The 21,194-nt window shown below is 43.5% G+C and overlaps 1 protein-coding gene across 5 annotated transcripts in view; it reads left to right on the top strand.

Annotated features, from left to right (window-relative positions):
* Window positions 1-21,194, top strand: part of LOC127613649 (caskin-1-like) — a 34,953-nt gene that overhangs the window by 1,104 nt on the left and 12,655 nt on the right. For 4 of the 5 annotated variants that reach the window (XM_052084760.1, XM_052084761.1, XM_052084762.1 and 1 more), the window contains exons 2-15: window positions 6,259-6,310; window positions 7,855-7,952; window positions 12,356-12,501; window positions 12,638-12,733; window positions 12,836-12,957; window positions 13,058-13,166; window positions 14,316-14,424; window positions 14,812-14,906; window positions 15,141-15,255; window positions 16,807-17,100; window positions 18,321-18,419; window positions 18,940-19,124; window positions 19,649-19,730; window positions 20,723-20,790. In XM_052084760.1, the coding sequence (XP_051940720.1) occupies window positions 6,259-6,310; window positions 7,855-7,952; window positions 12,356-12,501; window positions 12,638-12,733; window positions 12,836-12,957; window positions 13,058-13,166; window positions 14,316-14,424; window positions 14,812-14,906; window positions 15,141-15,255; window positions 16,807-17,100; window positions 18,321-18,419; window positions 18,940-19,124; window positions 19,649-19,730; window positions 20,723-20,790 (1,670 nt within the window). The remainder of the gene's footprint in view (window positions 1-6,258; window positions 6,311-7,854; window positions 7,953-12,355; window positions 12,502-12,637; window positions 12,734-12,835; window positions 12,958-13,057; window positions 13,167-14,315; window positions 14,425-14,811; window positions 14,907-15,140; window positions 15,256-16,806; window positions 17,101-18,320; window positions 18,420-18,939; window positions 19,125-19,648; window positions 19,731-20,722; window positions 20,791-21,194) is intronic. The other variant, XM_052084764.1, reaches the window with a different exon arrangement.

The following is a 21,194-nucleotide window of genomic DNA, read 5'->3' on the forward strand; positions in this document are numbered from 1 at the left end:
ACACTTAATATTAACGTGTAATGGCAAATGTCATTGAAATGCTAATACTAATGGCGTTAGTTGCCTTCAAATAGTAATGGTGGCGCAACATATGTAGACAGATAATGGAACAACACAGGCTTATATTCTCTGTCTTGCCATGAAAACTGCTATTTCTGAGTCTTAATGAGTCTCTAAAAGCAGCAGATAAAGTTGATTCTTCTCTGCGCCAGTGTAACTGTACTGAAATTTTCTGCCTCCCAGTGGCCAAGACACATGGAGAAACAGTACAGTGAATTGGATTGTAGCATTAAATCATGATGCACAAACAGTTAGTTTATTTTCTATTTAACTCATTCACTCCCAAAGACGTTTTTAAACGTCTTTTCAGACTTGGTCCAGAATTGGCTGGTACTGAATGAGTTAACAATGCTGTGACTATGTTTTTATAAAATGCAGTCTGTATAGAGGGCTGTTTTCCCTTAAAAACACAAACAGAAAAAAAATCCAATTTTTTTAATGGCGGCTGGAACAGATTAATGGCATTTCCATTCATTTCAAAGGGAAAATAGTATTTGAGTAGTTTTGAGGAGGGCCCAACCAATGTGGATTTTATGAGGCAGATTCAAATATTTGGCAGAATGATTCGGATGATTTTGTGAAAAAAAAATGAAGAACTGATTTTTTGAGTCGCTTAATGATTACAGCAATAAAGCTATGAACTATGGCGGAACAGTTGACTGTTTAGACGTCGAAGAAAGAAAATTGGCTGTGCATATGTGTGCTAGTTTGAAGGGAGACAGGTTGTGTGAGTGTGTGCCTGAGTGTGTGTGTGTGCGTGCATAAGTGTGTGTGTGTGTGTGTGTGTGTGTGCGTGTGTGAGTGTGTGTGTGCATCTTTGCAAGTGCATGAAGGTCCTCCACTGCTCTCGGGACAGGGAGATTATTGGTGTGTAAAGACGCCAGATGTTAATGGTAATAGTGCGATGATGACGAGAGTGCACGTGACGACGCCCGGCCCGCACGTGCCCGAGAGTTGTTGACGGGGCGTCAGCTGAGACTGGAGGTGATAATTAGATTTCAATTACAGTCTTGCCAACACAGCCTTCCTCCGCCTCCGCCCATTTCATCGCTTCCCGCTCAAGTCGTCTTCCCCTCGTCGCCTGGCCTTTTAACTCATTCACTCCCAAAGACGTTTTTAAACGTCTTTTCAGACTTGGTCCAGAATTGGCTGGTACTGAATGAGTTAATTGCATCTCCTTTCCGCTATTTCGACCCGTTTGTGTTAGGCCCCTCCGCTCCCCTCTCTCCCTCCGCTCCCCTCTCTCCCTCCGCTCGTCGTCTCAGCCAGCAGTGCCACGGCGAGGAAAAACGCTTCTCCTCAAATGCCAGAACAAATCAGCTCCGAGTGTTCAGTCCACCGTGTTTGACGACCGAGAGGGAGAGAGAGAGAGAGAGGTGGGCTGTTTGGAGAAAAGGAGGTAAAAAGACAGGAAGTCACGACGAGAGGTTAAAGGGTGACGGATGGAAGGTGTGCGGCGCGACAGGAGAGCGGATTTGTATTTGAATAATTGAACAGGCCTCGCTGCTGGAGGATCCTCGCAGCACTTCCCTGTCGTCAATGAGGAGCAAGAATTTTTCATGTCCTGCGGTCAGGAAAATTAATATCGCTTAGCGAGGCGAGTCTTTTCTCGGCCATGACTGATATGGATTTTTTGGAGGCCAAAATCGTGTTGCCTGCGTAGAACATATGATTAGAAAGAAACATTTTGAGGATGACTTCCCCTTTTAATCAACAGAACACAAAGACGTCTGTGTTTGGAGTGTCTCTTTCGTCTTGCGCTCTCTCTCTTCCTCCTCTGCGTGGAACTGTTCACCCCTCCCCTCTCTGCCCGCGAGAAGAAGAAATAAAGCTCGTTTTCTCACCTCTGCCACCAGCCGATCATATTTTCCTTGCTGAGACCTCCCCTCACCCTTACCGGTGACAGCCAGTATTAGCGGTCATTGAAGCCATGAGTTTTTATAACCAAGCCCTCTGAAAGAAAAAATAATAATAAAAAACATATATTTTTGATTTTTTTTTTTAATGAGAAAAACACCATTCAATATCATTTTCCATCCATTTTCTGATCCGCTTTATAATCACATGGGCCGCGGGGGGTGCCGGAGCCCATCCCAGCCGTCTTCGGGCAGTAGGCGGGGGACACCCTGAACAGGTCGGCAGCCAATCGCAGGGCACACAGAGACGAACAACCATTCGCGTTCACACTCACACCGAGGGACAATTTCAAGTGTTTGATCAACCTGCCATGCATGTTTTTGGAATGTGGGAGGAAACCGGAGTACCCGGAGAAAACCCACGCAGGCCTGGGGAGAACATGCAAACTCCACACAGGGAGGCCAGAGCTGGAATTGAACCCGGTATCTCTGCACTGTGAGGTCGACACGCTAACCACTGGACCACTCTATACTATTTGACTTTTTTTTAAGCATGCAATATTGACATAATACGCTCCAGCACAACCCGCGACCCTTGTGAGGATAAGCGGATCAGAAAATGGATGGATGGATGGATATTGACATAATTAAATAGAATGAAAAGAGATTTTACTCAGTGATGATGCTTTTCTGATTGTGAGAGGCCAAAATGATGTCTTGATGCTTTTCAACTGAGTGCTACAGCGTAGTGCAGTTTTTACCACGGAGCTGCAACGCCTTTTTTTTTTTCTTTTTTTACACGTTTAGCTATTTTTCAATCATCTCCAATGGCGTCCCCGTGAGCCTCGATTGACTTTCACGCGCGTGTGCAAATGTGCAAACAGACAGAGGTCGAAACAGGACTTGAGGAATCCTGATAATGAGAACCCAGGAGAACCTCACTCCTCACCACTTCCCATCTCAAGGGAGATGTCTTCAGAGAGTCTATTCCAAAAAGTTGCCCGGAAGCGTCTTACTGGCGTAGAATGCGAATGAAATCAGAAATAATTTCATGCGGACCGCACGATTGGACATTGCCACGCGAGACGAGCTTGTTGCGGGAAAATATCACAGTCTCATATCATAGCCAAAGCGGCTGAGCGTGTGCGAGATGCATATGCAATGGCACGTCGAGCGGTTGCCACGGTAACATTGTCTCGGATGCGGCATCCTGGCTAAAATTAACATGGCATTTTGAACTCCGCACGACCCACCGATGATGAGAAAATGTGTAATTAATGACATAAAATGTTCAATAATGTTTCGCTCTTGGGTCATTTTATTAGGTACAATTTTCCTCCCGAAAGGTTATAAAAATAAAATAGGTAACATTTTAAGGATGAAATCATTCTTGATACTTCAATTAAATATTATGAACCTGTTGCTACTAACAAAAAGTATTCATAATAATATAGAATGTAATGTGCAATTTAAAAATGTAACCAGTAAGTAAAAAAGTACAATGTTTTTGCACTCAAAATAGTTCATTTGATTAATATTTCTTGTTATTCTTGTTGACAGGAAATAGCCACACTAATTAGTGAACAAGATAATAAATGCAAAATAAATAAGTACTTTTGCATACGCCATTTTCAGGAGAAAAAAAAAACATAAATGAATTAAATGAATAACACTTTTTTTTCACAATGAAAAAAGAATTCATTGTTATATTTTCTATTTCCTTTTTAAATGACAATTGAGCGCTCATTTATAATGCTAAATATGTAAACTTGACATAACCACTTATTTTATTTTACAATTTGCCAATTTTAATAGGTACAGCACATAAATCACCCGCATCTTTTTTTGATTTGATTTGACTTTTTATTAGGTCTCCCATAGGAGAAACTTGTCTCGGAGGACAGTCCCTCTGTGCTGTTCCGGACATTGAGCAAAAAACATACACAGCACAACATAATTAGGACAATTACATATAGACAAGACAGTATACACACTCTATATACATATACATATACACTCTACACACATTGGACATCTTTTATACCAATCAACATGTGCAATGTTTTTTAAGAATGTGATTGATTTTATTTTAGTTAATCTGGTAAAAAAGTTAATCTTTAGTTAATCAAAATATATCTGTGATATATTTTGTATTGGGGCGGCCCACAAGTTGAGTGGACTTCACAGTGCAGAGGTGCCGGGTTCAATTCCAGTTCCGGCCTTCCTGTGTAGAGTTTGCATGATCTCCCCGTGCTTGCGTGGGTTTTCTCTGGGTACTCCGGTTTCCTCCCACATTCCAAAAACATGCGTGACAGGCTGATCGAACACTCTAAATTATCCCTCCCTCGGTGTGAGTGTGAGCGTGGATAGTTATTTGTCTCTGTGTGCCCTGCGATTGGCTGGCAACCGGTTCAGGGTGTCCCCGCCTACTGCCCGAAGACGGCTGCGATAGGCTCCAGCACCCCCGTGACCCTTGTGAGGATAAAGCGGTTCGGAAAATGAATGAATGAATGATTATTTTGTACTTTACCATCATTTGCAATACAACATTTATTCAAATGCTTAGTCATTTACATGTTTTAAAACCGAAAGTAAAAAGTATTTCTTCATGAAATAAATGAATACAAAATACTTTCTGAAGGGGAAAAACAAATTCTGAATTAAAAAAAAATAAAATGTCAGTCATAAATGCTGTTGTAATTCATTTTTGGGATGTACTAATTCATTTTTGTATTCTGATCTAGGGGATCGGGGGTGGGGTGGGGGGGGGGAATTTTCACGCAATAAATATTTCAAGACTGTAAATGCTCAACCTTACCTAGCCTAGCCGTGGTTCATTACATCGGGCCTCACCTTTCCTCCCCCCCCAAGGCCACATGAAGAACCGCATTGCATCGCACTGACGGCAATTCTAAATGCTCCCTTCTTCTACGGCTAAAAGAGGAACACAAATGCTGATGGATTTGAGCGCTATAGGCGCAGCGTCATGCCCCCGAGAGCAACCTATTGGGGAAAAAAAGATCATCAGGGTGGATGCTGCCGGCTGCTGGGGTTCATGTGACTAAATGACAGTCTGACGCTGACACAGATATCCGTACTCATTGATTCAGCTGCCAGTGCACTGAGGGAGGAGGGGGGGGGGGGCTCTTTTTTTTCCACATTTAATCCAAGAGCAATGGCAGCGGGAAGGGTGCAAACACACGCGCACGCATTCTCGTCAGCCGCCGAGTGTAAACAGAGCCGCACAACCACCAATCAGATGCCACTCTTTTACAAATTACAGTCGAAATTAGAGTGTGAGAGCAGGATGAAGGGATGAAGTGCAGATAGGGATGTGCGGAGTGGAGGGGGGAAAAGCTTTTGCCCAGATTACAGAACAGCCTCAGATTACGGCCTGGTGCACGGATTATGAGGGTTTGACAAAAAAAGAAAAAAAAAGAAAAAGTAGAGGCAGAGAAGCAAACCAGCACTGTATGTGTGTGTGTGGGGGGGGGGGGGGGGGTGTAAATGTGTGCATGAGCGGTCCTTGCTGCAGTTTGGTGTCTTCATCCTTCTTATGTGCTTTCAAAGATCAAGGTTATCGCCACACGCACATCACGATTGCGCTCACATGCGCACACAGCCAAACATTAGGAAAATATACGTGGTTGACAACAAACAAACAAACAAACACTCCCACTGCGCTTTTTTGCAAAGATAAACCCACATCTGCCACCCTCGCCGCCACCAAATTGGAAAACAGTTTTGTTTTTCCCCGTTGACTTTGGGATACGATGAGCAGAATTTGAATAGTAATAAGCGATTCGTTTTTTTTTAATTTATACAAACTAATTTAAAAAAATACACATACATATAAATATATATATATATATTTTTATATATATATATGTGTGTGTGTAGAGAGAGAGAATATGAAATATATAGAAAAAAATCCCAAACTATTACAACTCTAGTACAGATAGCTGAAAAATGTAATTTGTGCTTCTTTACTTCCGACCACTACACAGGCTATAGTTCAAAAAGATCAAAAAGATGAATGACAAAATAACGTCTTATATTACTGCGTCACTACTCGAATGTTTGGCCCAGTATATCCAGCAAGTAGTTGTAATTCAGTAGCAGCGGTGACTCTGTCGGCTCCTTCACAGCCTCAGTGTGACATTGTGCTTCCATTCAACTGGTCACTTGTCCCGAGCTCACCTCGACTCCCTGGAGGCCGAAAAGTGGCGCCGCGTGCCGGAAACCTGCGGGGAAATGAATGAATATGGAGAGCAGAGAATACATGAATACATATTTTTTTCCTAGTCGACTCTTTCTATTAGAAGATCTTCTTGTGTTTCAGAGCTCCTCGGAGCAGCCAAGCGAGTGAACGTCAACATTCAGGATGCAGACGGGTAAGGAGAAACGCCTTTTTCCCCCTAAATCGTTTAATGAGAGAATAATGGTTTAAAATGTAGAAAATGTTTCTGCCGCTACTATTTTGTGATAGCTTCAAGTCAAAGGTTTGAAGTAGTCATGCTAAGTGAACAACCAGAATTGAACTGGATGAAAATCACATCGTTCGCAATCGCAAGATACAGGGGTGTAAAAAATATTATTTTTCAAAATTGTTCTTTTCTCGTGACCGCTCACAAGTCTCTTTGATGATCCAAAACAAATAATAGTAGATCAGAACAAAAGTAGCGGAACGTATCTCAACCTCTGCATACGACATTAATTGGTTCTGAAAGAACTTTCGTAACAAGAACGTTTTGTAAGTCAAGACGCGTTTTCCATGTAAATGCCCTAATCCGTTCCAAACTCCCCCAAAATTCAGATAGAAAAATGCATCCGAATATGGAACAAATACATGTTACAATGACATGATTGCACAATGAATGAGAGTTGTGCATGATGTAAAAAACAAAGAATTGAGTCAATCATAAAAATGATGGTCTTTTAACTTTTAATTGCGTCCTTGTCGTTTTTTGCCCTCTTTAGTCCATGTTCTCTCTCAGAAGTGGTTTCTGCCTAGTGTTTTGTAAAGAACTGATTTTTGCTTTTGTCGGCTTTTAATAATCCTTCGATAATGTCCAAACATCAGCATCGTGAGCGATTGCTGGACTGGTGAACACTTTTTATGGGTGATGCATATTTATGTGAAACTATCGAAACGTCTCATTACCTTTTGAAATTTCTTTTGTAACCAGAGGCAATGTTTTCCTGTTGAGGCGTTTCGTAACTTGAAGAGACGTTCGTAAGTAGAGGTACACCTGTATTCTTAAAAATACTCAAGATAACATAACTAATGTTCAACATTTGAGCGACTCTTCCAAGTACAATTTACCCAAAAGGCAAAGTAATATTCATTGTGTTCTGGCCAGGAGTGAGTGGACATTTTTTTAAGTGTTCCCTTGGATGCGCAACTCTTGATTTTGGGCTAATTTTAGAATTTGTGATTGGTTTCATCGTAATGTGCGCACATGCACGGTTTGCCACCGTGTTCCATTTGGCTTTGGATTTTTTTTTTTAACAATTTCAGTAGAATCACATCATTGGTGCCAACTGCATCGTTAATGACTGATGATTGGTCGATTCGGCTCCAGGGCCCAGCTTCTACATTCACGGGGGATCCATTAGACACTCCCGCATGTCCACAAACACACTCACACACACACACACACACACACACACACACACACACACACACACACACACACACACACACACACACGCGCTATGTGTGTATGCCAGGCTCTAGGGCAGAGCAATTGCTTATTAATGGAAGTAGGTCATTTGAACCCCCCCCCTTCCCCCCCTTTTCGTCGCTCTCACACTGAGCCGAGGGGTGGAGCTGTTCTATGCCAAAGATTAATTCGGCTTCAAGTTATGCTCTTGATTTTACGCATACGCGTGTATTGACGTGTAACGTTTTCACCTCATCTGTGCATGTGTGAAGGTTGTCGCCTCTGCATCACGCCGCTCTGAGCGGCAATAAGGAGATGATCTCTCTGCTGCTGGAGGCGCAGGCAGCCGTGGACATTAAAGACAATAAAGGTAAAAAAATTTTTTTTTAAAAGGTAATTTGCATCTTTCATTTCGCTGTGTTGAAGGCTTACGACACTGAGCGAATGGGGGAAGAATACTCATTGGGAAATGAATGGAAGTGGAAGATATGGGGGATGCCATCTTGCTTGTGAGCAATGCATTGTGGGTTGATCTCAATTTTACAAGAATGAAATCAGAATATTAAATCACAAACTTGTGATTTTACAGGAAATCATTGTTTTACAACACAAAAATGTTGCAAGAGTCAAGTCCTGGTATTCCTGAAATTAAAAAAAATCTTGACAATAATAAAGGGGGGGGGGGGGGGGAAATAAATCATATCATTTTTCAAGAAGGGCGGCCCGGTAGTCCAGTGGTTAGCACGTCGGCTTCACAGTGCAGAGGTACCGGGTTCGATTCCAGCTCCGGCCTCCCTGTGTGGAGTTTGCATGTTCTCCCCGGGCCTGCGTGGGTTTTCTCCGGGTGCTCCGGTTTCCTCCCGCATTCCAAAAACATGCGTGGCAGGCTGATTGAACACTCTAAATTGTCCCTAGGTGTGAGTGTGAGTGCGAATGGTTGTTCGTTTCTGTGTGCCCTGCGATTGGCTGGCAACCGATTCAGGGTGTCCCCCGCCTACTGCCTGAGGACAGCTGGGATAGGCTCCAGCGACCCCCCGCGACCCTAGTGAGGATCAAGCGGCTCGGAAGATGAATGAATGAATGAATTTTTCAAGAATAATAATGACAACCAAGAAGTGCGCTCAAACCCGGAATGCATCCAAGAAACATTTTTGGAGGACAGTAGAAATATTTAACAAGATCCGAAATGTTTTCAAGAATTGCCGTTCCTCGAAAGGTGCGCCTCATATTTGAGGTGCTGTTTATAAAAAGCTGTTGCGGCCATACTGTAAATGCGGAGAAAAACAAGCCCCAGTTTATGTAATCAAACGGTGAGCTTTCTGAGGACAGAAATAATATTTGTACAAAAATGACAGATTTGTGTGCACAGCAAACAGAGAGCAGACGTGAGAGCCTGAGCCAAGAGAAAGCAGCACAGCCCAGATTTGCCCCCCCACCCCTCCTTTCTAATATCACCATCCATCCCAGTCTGGCAGAACAGGACAGGACAGAAGTCTCCATGCAGATGGAAGGCGTAAATCCTCCAGGATGGAGGACTGCCTCTTCCCAAGTCTGTCATCCATGGTGTGTCTCGAAATGGACGCTGACCCCACCCCAGGCCTTCTTTTTGCTGTACCTCCTATCTGAGTAGTTCACCACAGGGGATGTTGCGAGGAACCCATCAATTATTTGTTTGTTGCGCTCCTGAAGGGATGTAGGAGGCTTTGTGCATGTCCACGTTATAGTTGACATGTTAAAAGATGTCACACTGGTTGTGAAGAGTTAAGGGTTTATATATAAATATAAACACACAGACACCAATAACTGGGAAAAAAAAGTAAATAAATAAATATATAGAAGAAAAGCAATTTATGACAAGGTAAATCCAGGGTTGCTCAGCTGTAAGCATGTGGGGGTTCCACCGTAATGCTTTATGCAAAGACTAAAGAATATATGCCTATGAACGTGCTGTAAGCGCCGTTGTGGTAGTGAACACAGCCGACTAACTTCACGGCCAATTAAAGCGGCTCCACTCATGCCCTTAAATTCAGCTCAACGGCAGCGCACAGTTTTTGACATTATGGAAGCAGAAATTGACTCACTGGAGTGCATGCAAATGATCAAAGCGTGCAATCATTTGTGTCCGTTTGTGAACTGGCCCCCAGGCTATGCTTTCCCCAGCCCTAACCCCCTGGCATATTGAATTATTTACATGTTTCATAAACACAAAGTGAATTGGGCCCCCTTCTTCCTTCCATTTTTCTGTATTTGGCCTACAGTGGGAAACGTTTAGACAGCCCCGTATGAAGGCAGCCAGCAGTTAAAACGCCGCTTAAGATGCCAGGATAAGGTGGCCGACCTGGGCATCCCTGTTGATTCCTGCCTTGGAAGAAAAAAAACAGGCAACTCGGAAGGTGGCCAATCAGCGGAGCTAACATGCTTCCTGGGGGGTAGTGGAAGATCTTTCTAAATATAGCAAACGGTGTGTAATGTCGTGCCTGCTTTGTCTACGCGGAATTTGCTGGCAGAGTTCTGAGTGGGGGAGATTCTAAAGCGTTCCCTGACCGAAGTGTGTAACAGTGTCGGTTTTTAAACGAGACGCGCATCCTCGGCTCGTATACATTAAGAGCCATGTTGTCCCGTGTGCGCAAGAGTGAAAGGGTGCACTTAAAAACAGTTGGGTGAAAAATAAACCAAACTTTTGCGTTACTCATGCAAAAAATTGGGTCAAAACAAACCAAGATTATTATGTTGTCACACACCATTTGCCAAACTGCTGCTTAGTGTAAACTGTAAAGTGAGCTGAGTTGAGTTGAGTTGTGGGTGTTGCATTAACCCGCCATGCATGTTTTCGGAATGTGCGAAGAAACCGCAGTACCCGCAGAAATCAAACACAGGCACGGGGAGAACATGCAAACTCTACAGAGAAAAGCTGGAGCTGGGGCGTACATGCTAACCAGTTGACCACAGCTAACTAGCGACTAGCTCTGTATCTATCTAGCTATCGACCTAGATAGCTAGCTAGCTAGCTAGCTAGCTAGATAGATAGATAGATAGATAGATAGATAGATAGATAGATAGATAGATAGATAGATAGATAGATAGATAGATAGATAGATAGATAGATAGATAGATAGATAGATAGATAGATAGATAGATAGATAGATAGATAGATAGATAGATAGATAGATAGATAGATAGATACTGTAGATACATGGGTATATCTTTATATAAATATATAAAAAGGTGTAACATCTAATACTAACCCTAAGCCATAACCTTAAACCTAACCCTAACCCCTAACTTTTATCCTAACCCCCTAACTCTATCTCAACCCTAACCCTAAACCAACCCTAACTCACCCTGCTATCCCCGACAACCCTAACCCCAACCCTAACCCGCAACGAGCCAAACGTGACGCATGTTTTGGACCACCCCCCCCCCCCCAAAAAAAATCAGTAGTTAGATTTTAACGTTCTAAGATCAGTGTAATGTTCAAATACGGAATTACATTTGAAAAACAAAAGTAGTTTGAAATTAAATAGCAGATGCTCTTGAGCCGCAGGTTGCAGACCCCTGCGCCAGTTGCAAGAAAAATGTTTGTGTTTTACATTTTAGCAATTTTGCACAATGTGTCTCCATTATGTGAACCATTCAATTAGTCCTAACTGAAGTCATTTGGGGACTTGCTGCATCATATCCAATAATATACCTCCTCTGTAGTGTTTCCAAGCTTGTCAGTCATCCTTTTGAGACTCTCAAGCTCTTCCTTCTGCAGCTGCTCTCTTCTTCTTCTTCTTCAGGCCGAAAATTTCCCCTCAGAGTGTGGTAGGCCCGCTCTCAAACTGCGCTTGACTCAGACCGGTGATGTGGGGCTCATCATGGAATCATAGCTGAGGGCTTTTTGGGCGGCTGCCATTAGAAGGGCACTCACTAACTGCACGGGCACTCACAAACTGGGCGACAAGTTTGGATGCGCTGTTCATGGGGGCAGGTTTTACGAATGTTTTCTCCATCCAGGTGTGTCCTGTGACTGGCTGGCAAGTAGTCCAGGATGTACCCTGCCTCTCACCCCAAAGTCAACTGGGATAGGCAATAGACAAGCTATACAGACGCTTGTTCTATTTAGTCATTTTCAAAACATTTGTTATCGGTGCAAATGACAGCAGCTCATATCCTTGTCAAACATGATTGCTTTGACGGATAGATGTACTCGATTGCCAAGTGGGTGATGGAATACAAAAATCAGGGCAGCAATACAAATATGAGCGCCAATACAAATAGCCACAATCATAATAGACATCTGCGATTGGCTGGCAACCGATTCAGGGTGTCCACCGCCTACTGCCCGAAGACAGCTGGGATAGGCTCCAGCACCCCCGCGACCCTAGTGAGGATCAAGCGGCTCGGAAAATGAATGAATGAATGAATAATAGACATTGGCTTTAATTAAGGGCAATGAAACCGATGAACTCTCCCTAGCAACAAGAGCCATGAACAGAAGGCAGTGGCTAGTCATCCCTTTTTTACCTTACTTGGACTGATCACCAGACAATAAAAATACACACTTTATTTCAGTTATAACATTTTACAGCAAATCACATATGTGATTTGGAACATACCATAAAAACTGTCGCGTTCGCAGTCGATTTACAGTATGAGGTTGGTGTCCCCATTGAACCCATCCCCCGCCCCCGATCCACAAATTCTGTGACTTAATATTGTCATGTTAAATTACTTCTGGAAATTTTCCTCACATTCGTGCGCTTAAGGGTGTCACCTTTGTTTATGTAGGGATGCGTCCTCTGCATTACGCCGCCTGGCAGGGCAAGACTGAACCACTGAAAATGCTGCTGAAGGCAGGCTCGTCCGTCAACGGACAGTCGGACGAAGGACAGATCCCGCTCCACCTGTCTGCTCAGCACGGACACTATGACGGGGTAACCAGCTGTGTCCTCGGGCCTTTTTTTGCATTCTTCGTTTGGGCCTCATCGTGCAGGCGTTTTGCTTTGACGAAGTGTGACATTTTTAATGCAGTGCTTTTTTGTGTGTGTGTGTGTGTGTGTGTGTCTACAGTCAGAGATGTTGCTGCAACACCAGTCCAACACGTGCATCTCAGACACGGCGGGAAAAACACCGCTGGACCTCGCCTGCGAATTTGGACGCGTGGCAGTGAGTATGAAAGCAAGATAAATGTCACAAGTAAACCAGTGGTGAGTGCAAAACGTGTCATTTCATCCACCTTTTCACACTTGGATTGTATATTTGTGTTAGGTGGTGCAGCTACTGCTCAGCAGCAACATGTGCGCCACTATGCTGGAGCCCAAACCGTCCGACCCCAACGGGGTGTCACCTCTCCATCTTGCCGCCAAGAACGGACACATCGACGTGATACGGTCGGAAGACTTTGCAAATGATATCAAACAATTTTAAGTCTGTAAAAACGCCTTTAAGTGCGGTTTTGCTACATTCCAATCAGGCTAATACGTGTTGCAGGTTGTTGATTCAGGCTGGCATTGACATCAACAGACAGTCTGAGTCTGGTACAGCTCTGCATCAAGCTGCCCTCTGTGGGAAGACAGAAGTAGTGCGCCTCCTGCTTGAGGTAAGTCGCTCAGGGTCAGGGCTTCTCAAACGTTTTGGGTCCTGGGGAGACCGGTTGCACTTTGAAATACGTACTTTCAAGTCGCAAATACATTGCCGAGGTCGCCTTGCTCCGGCTGTAAAATATGAAGTTACAACCAGTATTAATACTAATTAAAAAATATTTTATTGAAAGCTTTTCTAGGTCATCTCAAAATTCTGAAAAAGCCCCAATTATTTGTCACCTTGAGCGGGAAGCTTATTTCAAAATAACTGTTATGTGTAAACACTACATCATTGTTCTATGGAATTAATTTAGCTTGGTTGGACAACCCGTGTTCAACATTCATATGTTCATAATGTTTGTAAATAAATGTTCCCCTTTGTTTTTTGTCTTTGTATTGTGTTGTCGGTTGCCGTAAGCAGTGGGTTTCCTTGCAGTAGGATCAGTAACATCGTCTTCTAACGTTTGAAGCCTAGCAGGAGTTAGCTTAGCCTGTTAGCCCATTAACAAACATTCTTACATGCTAGCTGTCTTTTTAGCTTGTGCCACCTTCACCTTTCTTCAACCTGATTATTTTTTGCCACTATCGCCCTTCTGCGTGCAAAATGGTCTGAGTAGAAAACAAGTTGAGCGTTGGCAGATTTTTGACGGAATACGTCAGGCTGGGCAGTATTTGTCACGCTTGAGAGATGATGCAATTTTGAGGACGTTAGCCGGAAAAGTCATTATGGAGCTTTTGTTGTCAGCCTTCTGGATGAGAGCGAGGCTGCAGTGACTCACTGGAGTGAAAGTGAGACTGCAAGAACATAAGGTAGCAGGCAATTGAACTGAAAGCCCTGATTGAAGGACATAATATAATTTTAGAGTCTTAAAATAAGTACAGATGGGATATGAGTTGAATTTGTTTCATGACCACTCTCATCGCTTGTATCACAAATCATCTTTCCTCGTTGATAGGAATAGAACGGATCACAGTCTTGCTAAAAGTGGACTTCATTAAAACAAGAATATAGTGTTGTGACTGGTACGGGGTTGCTCAACGGTGTGCAGGGTTGGTATGGAAAGCTACGAGTAATTCAACATCGGTAGATGTGGCCTGTCGGTTACGTAATAGACTATATAGAAACTCACAACTTTATACTGCATGACTGTCATTTATTCATTCAGAGTGGGATCAGCGCCGGAGTGAGGAACACTTTGAGTCAAACTGCACTGGACATCGTGAACCAGTTCACCACCACACAGGCCAGCCGTGAGATCAAGCAACTCCTCAGAGGTGAGCTCTGCGAGTGCAAATTTAACACTAGTGGTGTAGGGATGTGACAACAAAATGAAAATCTTTTTTTTTCTGTTACTACGTCTCATCCTGTACAGTAATTAATGAACTCATTATTGTTAGTGAAATTTGATCATTTCCCACATGTGTGGTTGAGAATGACTTCTCTGGATGGTTTGTAAAAGCATTTATGGATATGGTATTGTGTACTGAGGCTCTGCGTGAAGTTTTTTGTGATCTTTTTGGTTTTTTGGAACTAAAGGAAAATGATAGTACTCCGGATGGAAGGCGCTTTTGCTTTGATATGAGATGGACAATCCTCCACGGCTTCGCCGACTGCTTCCTTTCATGCGACTAACTCTGCTCAGCTTCACTTGTGCATTGCAGACGCGTCCGCTGCCATGCAGGTGCGAGCGCTGAAGGATTACTGCAACAACTACGACCTCACCAGCCTCAACATCAAAGCGGGAGACATTATTACGGTACAAAACATCGAGACCCCCCCCTCCCCCATCCCCTCCTTACCTTGTGAACTCCAGTACTGTGTATTCCTACAAGTCTCTACTTCAGAAAATTAATAGAACCCCCCCCCCATGAATGTTACAGTATTGCATACTCAAAAGTGTTTAAATGTGTCAAATCATCATCTTATGTATCACATGGAGTCATTATTCACATATGTGGTCTTTAAATAAGAGTTGGTGGTGTGCTGACAGGTTTTAGAGCAGCACTCGGATGGCCGATGGAAGGGATGCATTCACGATAACCGCACGGGGAATGACCGCGTGGGCTACTTCCCGTCCAACATGGTGGAAGTCATCAAGAGGGCAGGTGACCACTCACACCACAGCTGTGTGCGTGCGTGCGTGCGTGCGTGCGTGCGTGCGTGCGTGCGTGCGTGCGTGCGTGCGTGCGTGCGTGCGTGCGTGTGTGCGTGCGTGCGTGTGTGCGTGCGTGCCTCGGTGCGCGCGTGTGTGCTCAGCAGCCTCTTTATATAGCTTTAGCCAATCATTAGTAGTAGACAGCTACAAGCGTCATCGGCTATTTTAACAACGTGAATCATAGCTTTTCCCCTCCCCCAAAAAACGTCACGTCAACCTGTCTTTCCCCTCTCCGTGAATATTTCTCCGATTGTTCCATCCAACCTAATGAATCCAACCGTAGACTGTAGATTGGCAATGAACAATGTGTTACCAAAAGTGATGCCAAAAGCTACCTCCTTTGGGGAGTAAAAGACTTACTCATCACACCGCCCCTTTAAAGATTAGGTGGTTCATATCGGATATATTTTGATTGGACGGATATTTTAAATGTATTCATGTTGTCCAGATCTAATCATACAGTCTATGGAAGGAGCCTTTCAACTCAACAGAGGCCTGAATCACAAAGCAACCTTGGATGGATGACCTGTCATCACTATCTTTTGTTTGAAACATTGCTTTGAGACTCACCATAAGGGATGAACAATTACGGTAGTCAAATTCTCATCGAGTTCTTTCGGAATAAGTATTGCAAAAAATAGCCAAGAACGGTTCAAATCTGAATATGTTAAAATGATAAAGCAGTCAAGTCACACTTGTGCACCTCATTTTTTGGGCCCACGTTAGCATGTGGTGTTCTTCCTGTTTTCTCAGATTTTACTCAAAAATAGCCAGCAAAAAAGGAACAGGGTGAATTTTTTCATGCTGCCTTTTTCTTTTGTGGTGGAGACTGAAACGGATTGATGGCATTTCCATTCATTTGAATGGCTCAAGATGATTTGAAATACACATTTTGAGAGAGCCCTGTGTAATCCTTTGTGATGAAGGCCTCTGTTACGCATGCTGGTGCTGCTTGTTCATACATTACTTTTGTCATGGAAAAGCTTCTATCTCCATTGATCCTGTTCAAAAATGTGGTGGTCATTTCACAAATATCCTTTTAATTTTTTTTTTTTAACGTAGTTGACATTCACAATGTCAGACCCCCATTTCTCATGAAAAACGCATATTGGAAGTTTATCCCCATTTGGGGGGGTTTCTAGATTTTTTTTTCTTCTCCTAAATGCTTTTATAATGAGAATCAATAAGCTGTCCACTGTAGTAACCGCCGTCCCCGAAAGGGTTAATGAATGATTTGGCTACAAAGTCACGCCATGTGGAGATAGAATGCTTTTCACTCTATTTCCTTTCTTGCTACACTGGTACTATTCTTTGTTTTGACCTTATACGAGTACATTTGGATATGTTCTTTTCTCCTACATTCTCTTCAGATGAATTCTTACTTGATCTTTTTTTTTTAAGTGGACTGATGAGTTGTCGTGTTGTGTTGTTGTTGTTGTTTTGCATCTCTTTTTTTGCACCTTCCTCCTCGTCTTCATCATCCTCTTGGCCTCGAGCCCAGGCCTGTCCCCCTCCCAGCAGTGCCACACGCTGCTACTGCGCAGGCCCAACCCCTGTCCCGTCGGCTCGCTCAACGGACACTCGTACCCCCCCTCCAAAGTTCTCCCCCTGCACCTGCCCTCCCCTCCCACCCCTCACCCCAACGCGCAATCCCTCCCTCGCTTCTCCTCGTTCGGGTACGTGCCTCTTCCCATCTCTCCGCCTTCTCTCTCCACTCCTCCTCCTCCTCCGCCTCCTCCTCTGTCTACTCCTCCTCCTCCTCTCTCCACTTCTCAGGAGCAGCAAAGTCAGACAGGTACATACAGTAGTACACTTCATAGTAGCCATTTAAAATTTATTCCAAGTCACCTGATAACATGATAAGCTGTCCGCTGTAGTAACCGCTGTCCCTGAAAGGGTTCATAAAGTTCCGCCAGGTGTACAGTTTTATTGGGTATAATATTTTGGTGACAAAAATGTAGCTTCACTTGGTGGCACCAGTCCCACTAGTCCCACTGGTGTGAATCGATGATTTAAGATGAGCGGCAAAAGGAATAGCCAAAGCTTGCGTGAAAAGTGAGGCGGCCGCCAAATAGCCCCCGAACCAGACTTTAGACACCCATGATTTAATCGGATGAAGTTTCACGAAAGCATACTGTACCAGGAAGTAACTCAACCTGTTTCATTTGCCCGTTTTAAATGTCAGTGCCAAAAAAAAAAAAAGTCTCGCTGTGATTCTGTGCCAACAACGTTCTTGCTATCCAACATTGTTAATAGCTCAAAATCCAAATCTGGATATTTTTTTCCCCCACTAAGGATTAAACAATATTTGTAGAGAGAGAGACACACACAAAAAAAAACATTAGGGATCTGAGAGTAATTCTCCCACACATAAACATGTTTGCATGGCGGCAGAGCATGCAAACAAGGGTTAGTTTTGCATTTTCAGTCGATAAATTCAAGTCAACAAATTAATTAATACCTCTTCAATAAATTCACTCAAGATCGAGCAGTATTTTTTTGTCGATTTCGATTGTGCTGTTGTTGTTAATGAAGTGGCCGCTGAGTGCACAACGCAAGCAGCCAGACGGTGTTTAGGAATTTTTAGAAGTCCAATTTGATGGCTAGACAGCAAAAAAGTCTACTTTGAACCCTTTGGAATTATCTGAATTTAAACAATCTTGAATAATCTTGAATTTAAACATTATATTAGTCAACATAAAATGGAGTTTCATCCACATCTGAATCACAATATAAAAACACTTTTTAAACAAGCACCACACTGATGTGTTTTCATGTTTTTAATGTTGTGTTCCATAACAACATCAAAAAAACGTGCAGTAATTGTTTCTGTGGCTTCAGTTAAAGAAAACCACGAACAAAAAGCTGATCATATTTTACAGCGATTTTAAGTGAAAATGCAGGCTACTCCAAAGGGATCACATGTCCTGTTCTCGCTCTTGCATAATAATAAAAAAAAAATTGCGGAAATGTGTTTGGTCATCAGTGTGTGTGTCCTTTTGCGTGTGTTGACAGGTTCTCGGACCACCGAGTTGAGCCCTCAGGGTTCTCCCACTTTGGGCCAGCAGAGCAGCACCAGTGAGGACATCTGGGTGCTGCGCAAACCGCTCGCAGGTAAACATGAGTGTGTGAGTGTGTGTGTGTGTCAATCGTGCCAATACTTTGTGAATGTACTTTAGTAGATTTTGCAGTGTATGTACTTTGCTTGACCAAAAAACAAAAACAAAAAAAAACATTCAAACTGGCGAATGCTGCTTCTCACTACGAGTACTTTGGAGTTTAATAAAAGGGGTAAATTATTTTGTGTGCAAAAAAGAGGCTTTTTTTCTCCTATTGTGTCTACAACTCATTTCATAGTGTTAGCAAAGCATAAAAACCGAGCCAATGCTAGCTAGCCCTCAAACGACGACACTGACGACCTCATTTTTAAAAATAATTTTTATTATGATTTTTTTTATTATTATTATTCTCACAATCGCTTTGGAATTTAATAAAAGGGGGAAATTATTTTGGGTGCAATTTACTAAAACGGGTATGGTACATAACTGACAGAAAAAAATATGTTTTTACTCTCAGAGAGGTTTTTTTTCCCTTCTCCTGAAATGGAAGTACTTATGCCACCTTTGGTCTCTAGGTGGTGAACGCAGCGGCAGCGTGGGCAGTCTCGGAAGTGCCCGCTCGTCAAGCAGCCTGCAGGGCTCGGGGAACACTCATGTGTTGACCACGCCCGCTCCCAGTCCTCACCCAGCACCCACACCGGGAGTCAACACGCACGGCCTCAACGCGCCGGGCCTGAATGCGCAATCTGAGGGGGTCAAGGTACAACACGCTTTTTGTCACTTTTGTGTGTGTGTTGTGTGTTGGGTGGTGGGGGGTTGGGGGAAGGGGCGAGAGAATAAATAAACAATAAGCATATTAATACACCATCTGTCAATGGTGACAACTCATGATCAACACGCAGACTGGCAAAAGTGTTAGCCATTCAACAGCCAGCCAGCTCTACACTCTTATTTATTGACACCCACGTCACTCACCAGGCCAGACCCTGCATTTTAAAGCCACACACACATGCGCAGACACACACTCAAAAGTCACAGATACGACAGTTACTGATTATACGCGTGTACCTTGTGTTGGTGTCACGCTTGTTATGACTTTGATGCACTTATTTTGAGTGCCTCTGCTTATGTGTGATGTGTGTGTGCGTGTGTGTGTGTGTGTGTGTGTGTGTGTGTGTGTGTGTGTGTGTGTGTGTGTGTGTGTGTGTGTGTGTGTGCGTGTGCGTGTGTGTGTGTGTGTATATATTGTGCATGAGTGTTTATGTGTCCCGTGTTTTCTTTTAGCTACTGGCCACAGTCCTGTCCCAGTCGGTAAAAGCCAAGGAACATCTCTTGGAGCAGTCGCAGTCCATTGAGCAATCAACCAGTAAGAGCCAAAACAACACGCAAATGCAGCACAACTAGTGTTTCCCAACGTCGTCGTTCTGAGTCAGCTCTGACAAACGGTGATTCCCAAATGGAGCGCTAATGTCTGATGTGATTAAACACAACCGCTCGGAAGGATCAAAACATTTCACACAAACACAAGTCGTTCCGAAATAGAATGTCACACGGTGATGTGGATCCCGTTTGTCATCGTTTGATCTCTCTAAAGGCCGTCTGTCTGTTCTAATCAGATTGGAGCAGCAGTTGCAGTGTTGATTTACAAGCGGCACTGTGCAAAAACGACTATTACCACACTGGTAGTCATTACCCCCATTAACATTATCCCCATGATGTACTGTATATTAACAAATTATTTAAAATGTAAGATCATGCATTGTACATTTTGTTCAATGTAATTCATGAATGCAGGTATGCATCTACGTATGGAAACAACTTGTCGAGCAGCAAAAAAATATTTGGCATGTACTCTTTGCTCGAAAGGAGAGTGCCTAATAGAGAGGAGGCCACAATTTATATTACAGTCTATGATATCCAAATTTACCGTATTTTCCACACTTTAAGGCCCTTAAGAGTATAAGGCACACATTCCATGAATGGCCTGTTTTCAGATATAGGGCGCACCGCATTATAAGACGGACAGAATAGAGGCTACAATAGTGGCTGTGGTTGCATTATAGATCCACTAGATGGAGCTACTCTAAAGGAATACAATACAATACAGCTTTGTTTATATCGAGCCTTCTCAACCGCTGCAGCTGTAACCAATAGCTTCAAAGAACTTTTAAAATACCACATCCAAGAAATCAGAATATTGATCCGTATCTAAGGTGCATCGGATTAGAAGGCGCACTGTCGGTTTATGAGAAAATTGAATGCTTTTAGGTGCGCCTTATCGTGCAGAAAATACGGTATGCTTTGACTTAATATATTTTCTCTTTTCTGTGTTTTTTTTCTCCTCACCTTGACTTCAAGGCTCTTCTGCTTCCACTGTTCATGAGCACCGGCCATTTGAGCGCAAGGCTGAGGAGGACGATGGGAAAGTGAGTTTTTTATTTATTTATTTTTGGGCTGGTTTCTCGTTCCTATGGTTAAGGAGGGATTGCCTTGCGGGAGTGCGGTCTCCGCTTTTACTTGCGAATGCTCATGACTCCTCGGTTTCCCGCTGTCGCCATGGAGACAGGCAGAGTGACAGACACATGGAAGAATCAGTGGGTTTCTTGGCAGTCTTGTCTCCCAGCACTTCCACTCTCGTGCCGCTGCCCTATTCACCTGCCGGCCGCACTGCGTGATGTGAGGAGGACTTGAAGCGAGCATTTCGGCGTCTTCTATGAGCTTCTGTTTGCACCGCATTCTCCTCATTGGAGGGGCTCACAGTGACATCACGCTCTGCGGCACTGAAAAACAATTTGTGATTAACAAGTACACTCCAGCGACCTATTAGAGT

This window comes from Hippocampus zosterae, chromosome 13, assembly GCF_025434085.1.
Source record: "Hippocampus zosterae strain Florida chromosome 13, ASM2543408v3, whole genome shotgun sequence".
Taxonomy (NCBI): domain Eukaryota; kingdom Metazoa; phylum Chordata; class Actinopteri; order Syngnathiformes; family Syngnathidae; genus Hippocampus; species Hippocampus zosterae.